This window comes from Uranotaenia lowii, chromosome 3 (assembly GCF_029784155.1).
Source record: "Uranotaenia lowii strain MFRU-FL chromosome 3, ASM2978415v1, whole genome shotgun sequence".
Taxonomy (NCBI): Eukaryota; Metazoa; Arthropoda; class Insecta; order Diptera; family Culicidae; genus Uranotaenia; species Uranotaenia lowii.
This window is the reverse complement of record NC_073693.1, coordinates 186,716,823-186,724,363: the sequence shown is the minus strand read 5'-3', so window position 1 is coordinate 186,724,363 and position 7,541 is coordinate 186,716,823. Positions and strand designations below refer to the sequence as shown.

At 40.1% G+C, this 7,541-nt stretch overlaps 1 protein-coding gene across 1 annotated transcript; it reads left to right on the top strand.

Moving 5' to 3' along the window:
• The first annotated feature begins 1,228 nt into the window (after nucleotides 1-1,228).
• Nucleotides 1,229-2,281, top strand: LOC129752933 (uncharacterized). The gene has a single exon (XM_055748723.1). It carries the CDS (start codon nucleotides 1,229-1,231, stop codon nucleotides 2,279-2,281), a length of 1,053 nt encoding a protein of 350 aa, XP_055604698.1.
• The last annotated feature ends 5,260 nt before the right edge of the window (nucleotides 2,282-7,541 follow it).

The window sequence follows — 7,541 nt, the reverse complement described above, 5'->3', positions numbered from 1 at the left end:
TCCAACTAATTTAAAAAATTAAAAATGGCGGAGAAGTCGTCCCCAATTTTACTTTTCCGACAAGTAGTCAGACGCCATCTTGTCACTTATGGTTTTCTTATTTTCCATCATAAATCGGAAATTTAACTTAAATAATCATGACTTACCGCACAGGAGCAGATACTGCGCCATTGTCGTATTCTGCCTGGTCCATTTCGAAGAATTTCCTTGTATTTTCACTACACCAACTAATTTCACGTGCCGAAAAAATCTTATTGCGTCCACTCGTTGCAAACTTAACCAACAGAATGTCGTTTCCCAAAACCCGTCGAACTCACGTTACACTCTCTCTCTCTTTCTATGAATCGATCCACTTGATAGGTCTATCCTTTTCTCGTAAGCTTGCGATTATAGTCTTTTTCTTAACACGCTTAAATATGTTTTGAGATTTCTCTCAAATTTAACTAAATTTCACATTTAATGACGTAGTACTATATTTGCTCATTGTTCATGCTTTTGCTCTTTGTCAGAATAGTGTTAGTATTTTTTTTTTATTTATATTGCTATTCCTATTCACTACAGAGAGTTTACTCAATAGTGAGAGAGGAAAGTTTGCTACAAAAGCTCGAACAAATTCGAGCAGTGGTTGGCGTCTGGGATACCAGAAAGTTGGCTGCTATAAAAATATTGCTTACAGTGCAGTTGTGAACAAAATAATAGCAACGTTCTAAAATTATTTATAAATTAAATATTTTAACAAGCAATCATAAATAAGTGAAGTGATTACTGGGTAGGGTGTAAGAAGCGAGTGCATATTCCCCAATATTATTTTTGCCCCAAAAAATCATAATTCTGAAGCTGTGCGTGAAGTGAAATAATTACTTGCGCCATGGATGGCGCACCCCCTGGGGGTGGGGGATCCACAAATTTGGTGGATTCATCCCCCATCCCCCCTTATATGCGTTCGTCGACATTTGACGGTCGCAAAATTTTTTGAAAGTGCAAAGGCCTGGAGATAACCCAACACCGCTACCCAAAAACCCGTTTTGGTTTGCATCTGTAGTGGAGACCAAGCTCGAAAAACCACTACGAAAAGAAATCGACATGGTGATTGACGGTAAAGGACTTAATTACACACTGAGTACTTACAACATTCAATTAGCAGAAGAACTGGAAAAAAATAAAACAGTTGGATACCAATACGGCTATAGAAATTATTGACCATCCCGGATTGAACAAAACGCAAGGCATGGTTTATCTACAAGAATCCACAGATATATCAGAAGAGGAACTGCTAAAGCAACTGAAAAGTCAGGGTGTGACAGCAGTTCGAAAAATCACTAAATTTATCAAAAAACAAAAAGTGAATACGCCGATGATGGTCTTGACATTCGGTAGTACTAGATTGCCAAAAGAAATATATTTTGGATGGATTAAAGTGTCCGTACGAACATACTACGACAGTCCAATTTTTTGCAAAAACTGCCTCAATTATCGACACACTAAGAAACGATGTGATCAGCCCAGCCGATGCACACGTTGTGCTGGAGACCATTCGAATAAAGACAACAATTGCAATGAGGTTTTTCGCTGCCCGCATTGCCCCGAAGGTAATAACGAGCATTCCGCGGCGGGACGTAAATGTCCATTATATCGCCATGAGGAAGCGGTCATCCGTTGCAAAACGGATGAGTCAATTTCCTGGGCTGAAGCTCGGAAGAGGATTGGCCCGCTAAATGCCAGACCCACTTATGCGTCGGTTACCGATGCTGACAGTGCTCAAAAACACAAGATCATTGAAAATCTGATGGCAAACGTACAAAAACTCACTGCTCACATAGAACAACTGACTAAAGAAAATCGTAAAATGGCAATGGATCACAAAACATTCAAGGAAAAAGTACAAAACTATTTCCGAGAAAATAACTTGTCTGCATCAATGACGACACCCGCAAAAGATCGCAGTCGATCTGTTACCCCTATGAGCCGATCTGAAAACTCAACATCCACCACAAATCAACAACAAGAACAAGAAAATGCTTCGTTTCAAGCGCCAAAACCATTCACCAGGCAGTCAAGAAAGGCACAAGCTAATCCAACTGTAAGCCTCCCAACAGAGAAAAAGAACACTGGAAAACGAGGACCACAATCTCCCCTGGCAGAAAAAGTATCCAATAAAAATGTGAAGCAAAGCAGAAACCAAGAAGAAGACAGTACAGAAGAAGTTCAACTCTCGTCCGATGAAGAAGCAGAAGAATATACGAACAAAACCGCCAAAGGAAAATTTTTTCGTAGCCAATAGAAACGCAGAAATTACATCCCCTACCAGCCTTACCACCACACACAGTATATCGTCACCAAATATCACACCAACTGCAACACAACCAGCATCCACCAACAAAAGCCAGGAGGAGATTCCACCCCACCCGAGGTTCGAGGGACTTGAGCATCAGTCCATTGGTAATATGTGGAAGCGATCGGTAACCATCCAGGACGCTATCCTCATACCTGTTGAAGGTGATCCGACCTCCACTTCCTCGGTGGGGGCAACGTTGTCCCAAAGCCTTCGCCCCCCGTCGGCTGCCCAACATGATCCTGGGACGCCAGATGTGCGTTGGAAGCATGTCGTACGGGGGCACCCGGGACACTTGCGGGTAAGTTCCTCAAACTCAACTTTCCGAACAGTCTCAAATGCGAATCAATTCCCCAGGTCATTCCCCACTCTGCTACGTCCACTGAACATTAACCAACCGACAGTACGACACATCCACACGACACCCAGATGGGATCCCGGCGAAGATACGAGCAGAGGACCCGTTACCAGAAATCCACCAGCCACGCAAGTATCACGATCACGACCTGTTCGTTCCCGGGGACAGTTTCTTGTCCTCCAATGGAATGTTCGTGGTTTCTGGTGTAACGAGGCTGAACTAACACGGATGATCTGGGGTAAGTTGCCTATTTGTTTGATGCTACAGGAGACCATGACCGATTCTTACAACGCGCTGTTAACCAAGAACTACAACATCTACTCCTCGAAGTTCTATCCGGGAAGTAGAAAAGGTCCAGCTGTTATGGGTATTTTGAAGGAGGCTTCACACGATTTGATCGACATCGAAACACAAATCCCAGCAGTCGCAGTCAGACTACTTTCCCCAGTGAAAGTAACTCTGATCTATATTTACAACCATTTCAAGTCAGGCTATTACAACACAGCGGACAGGGCGTTGAGAGATCTGATGTCTAACCTCTCCCCCCATACCTTGTTGGAGGAGATTTCAATAGCAGACATTTCACTTGGGACAATTTCACCAACAACATGGGTGAAACTGTTGTCAAGTGGGCAGCTGACTTTGAAATGGCACCGCTAAATGACGGTTCTAAAACGAGATTCAGTCCCCATCAGAATAAACAGGACACCTCAATTGATGTCTCTTTTGCTTCAACCAACATCATAGGCAGGTTCAAATGGTCCACCGATTCGGATCCCAGCAACAGTGATCACGTTCCTATCAAAATTGAGCTTGATAGTGCTTGCCCTTCTGTTCCTGTAGTAAAAAAGTGGAAACTCAAAGAAGCCGATTGGGAAAAATATTACCGAGAAATAAGTGACGAACTTCTTTCCATTCCACATCCGAATGTGAACAACATTACATCAGCCATAGCCCAAACTGCTAAACGCTCCATTCCACGTACGACTGGGAAAACTGCACCAAAGTTTGCCTCATGGTGGACCGAGGAAATCGGCGCTCTCATCGAAAAACGAAAGAAAAAGTGGAAAATTTTACGAAGAACGAATAAATCAGCTAGTGAATGGGAAGAAGTAAACAACGATTTTCGCAAAGCCAGAGCCGAAGCAAGAACAGCAGTTGAGAAGGGAAAGAAGCAATCTTGGAATGATTTCTGCAGTTCATTCAATCCTTGTACTTCGGTTTCCGAAATGTGGCAAAGTTTCAGTAAAATTACCGGAAGAAAAGCGAACCGAACAAGGAGGATGTCGATCGAAGGAAAGTTTACCGATGACCCACAAAAAATAGCGAATCACCTTGCAGACACATTCGAAAAAAGTTTCAACTTAAGCGAATACCCTGATACGTTAGCAGGATATTCACCCTCACCTTCAATTCCAGAGAACATTGATATGGATGTAGATTTCTCAGGAATAGAACTGACCATAGCACTTAGCAAATGCTCCGGTAAATCAACGGGTTAAGACGAAATCACATACAGCATGGTTAAAAATATGCCCCCAGAAGCAAAAAAAGTCATCCTGGAAACATTTAACAGCCTTTGGCAACGAGGTGAATATCCATTGGAATGGAGAAAAAGTATTATCGTTCCAATACCGAAACCAGGAGAAACTGGCTGTTTCCGACCAATTGCTTTAACATCCTGCCTAGCAAAAATTTACGAACGAATAGTGAACCGAAGACTGCAACATTTTTTGGAAAAAAACAACATAATACATCCAAACCAACATGCATTTCGAAGTGGCAGAGGTACTACCAGTCACCTTAGCCAACTCAAAGACGTACTTACCGAACATCGACATGCTAAATTACATTCTGAATTAGTCTCGCTGGATCTTTCAAAAGCTTTTGATCAGACATGGAGACCCGGTATCCTGAAAGCGCTTAAAAAAGTTCAAGTAGGGAACCGGATATACCAAGTAGTCAGAAATTTTCTTAGAGACAGAACATTTTGCGTATCAGTTAGTGGTGCTTTTTCTACAGATCGGCCCCAAGAAACCGGAGTCCCGCAAGGATCAGTGCTATCTCCAACACTCTTTATTTTGGTAATGAATGATGTGTTTCAATTCATTCCAAGAAATGTATCGGTTCTAATCTATGCAGACGACATCCTGTTGGTTTGTGGCAGCAAATTTGTGGCAATTTGTCGAAAAAGACTACAAGTAGGAATAAACCGCATCCTATCGTGGGCTGAGAAAAATGGGTTTGTCATTAACGCCAAAAAGAGCACCTTATTGCACACTTGCCAAGGCACAAAAGGTAGGCATCGTTTTGGAAAATTGAAGAAGTTGTCAGCTGATGGATTGGAGATAGCGCAAACAAAGACAACAAAAATTTTGGGAGTACACATGAATCAAAAAGGAAATGCTAATCACCATATGAAAATGCTCATAAAAGAATGCAATGCACGAATCCGTTTCCTAAAAATTATTACTGGCCTAGGGAGCAGGGAAACCTTGTTGAAAATTGGGGTTTCAACAATAATGTCAAAGCTGTTCTACGGGTGGGAAATATTTGAACCTGTCGATATCATGAGCTTGAAAACAACTTATAACAATATGCTAAGAACGGTGTCTGGCGCATTCTGCTCAACACCCGTAGAAGCTCTTTATGCAGAGAATGGCGTTGCTCCTTTCGAATTTCTGGTAGCTGAAAACTGGGCAAGAAAGGCAATTTGGATTGCAGAAAGACCAAACAAAACTGAAAATTTCTTACTAAACCGAGCTAATCAAGTACTTACAGCAATAATTAACCAACGTATACCACCGATACATCGCCTCACTTCTGAAATAAACAAGTACTGGAACGAAAATCCGCCAAAAATCGATTGGACAATTAAACAACATTTCAAAACAGGTGGCAATAAAAGATCTGCAGTTGCTATGTTTGCCAATCTGAAAACCACAAAATACCAATTCAGAAGAGAAGTTTACACCGACGGTTCACTGGCAAGAGGAAAAGTAGGTTTTGGTATTTACAACCCAACGGAAGAAAGCGTGTTCAAAAACCTACCAGAAAAATTTTCTATCTTTTCGGCGGAAGCTGAAGCTATTAACATAGCAATCGAACAAGCTAATTCACCCACGGTTATATATACGGATTCTGCAAGTGTGTTAACTGCCTTGGAATCTGGAACAAAACATCCAATCATCCAAAATATACTGCACAACAAAAATCTTCAGAACATCACAATGGTCTGGATTCCAAGTCACGTGGGTATTTCTGGTAATGAAGAAGCTGATCGACTTGCAAACCTAGGTAGAGATGGAGAAAGGCACACAAGAAAAATTCCAAAAGCGGACGCGCTGAAATGGATGAAGATGGAACTGAAAATGCAACACGAACGCAACTGGCGTAACCAGCAGAATATTAAACTTAAAGAGGTAAAACTAACAACGGAGAAATGGCATGATGTGAAAAACAAGAGAGAGCAGAAGGTCCTTACCCGGTTGAGGAACGGCCACACATGGATAACGCATAAACACCTGATAGAAGGAACTGAAACACCAGTATGTGAAACCTGTGGTACCGAACTGACAGTGAAGCATATAATATTAGAATGCCGAAAATTCGACAACCAGAGACGAGATCTACTGCCAGAAGGCAACCTTGCAGACAAACTAGAGAACGACCGAAAAAAGGAAAAACAAGTGATTCGCTTTTTAAAACAGTGTGATCTATTTAATGTAATTTGAATTACCACTTTTCTTGAGGGTGAAAACGATAGGTTAATCCCTCGTTAAATAAAGCGTACAAAAAAAAAAAAAAAAAAGAATTCAGATTCAGAATTCAGATTCAGAATTCAGATTCAGAATTCAGATTCAGAATTCAGATTCAGAATTCAGATTCAGAATTCAGATTCAGCATTCAGATTCAGAATTCAGATTCAGAATTCAGATTCAGAATTCAGATTTAGAATTCAGATTCAGAATTCAGATTCAGAATTCAGATTCAGAATTCAGATTCAGAATTCAGATTCAGAATTCAGATTCAGAATTCAGATTCAGAATTCAGATTCAGAATTCAGATTCAGAATTCAGATTCAGAATTCAGATTCAGAATTAAGATTCAGAATTCAGATTCAGAATTCAGATTCAGAATTCAGATTCAGATTCAGAATTCAGATTCAGAATTCAGATTCAGAATTCAGATTCAGAATTCAGATTCAGAATTCAGATTCAGAATTCAGATTCAGAATTCAGATTCAGAATTCAGATTCAGAATTCAGATTCAGAATTCAGATTCAGAATTCAGATTCAGAATTCAGATTCAGAATTCAGATTCAGAATTCAGATTCAGAATTCAAATTCAGAATTCAGAATTCAGATTCAGAATTCAGATTCAGAATTCAGAATTCAGATTCAGAATTCAGATTCAGAATTCAGATTCAGAATTCAGATTCAGAATTCAGATTCAGAATTCAGATTCAGAATTCAGATTCAGAATTCAGATTCAGAATTCAGATTCAGAATTCAGATTCAGAATTCAGATTCAGAATTCAGATTCAGAATTCAGATTCAGAATTCAGATTCAGAATTCAGATTCAGAATTCAGATTCAGAATTCAGATTCAGAATTCAGATTCAGAATTCAGATTCAGAATTCAGATTCAGAAAGATTCAGAATTCAGATTCAGAATTCAGATTCAGAATTCAGATTCAGAATTCAGATTCAGAATTCAGATTCAGAATTCAGATTCAGAATTCAGATTCAGAATTCAGATTCAGAATTCAGATTCAGAATTCAGATTCAGAATTCAGATTCAGAATTCAGATTCAGAATTCAGATTCAGAATTCAGATTCAGAATTCAGA

Bases quoted from the DNA above. Each gene is read 5' to 3' on its own strand.
- LOC129752933 (XM_055748723.1), top strand. From the start codon at position 1,229: ATGGTTTATCTACAAGAATCCACAGATATATCAGAAGAGGAACTGCTA.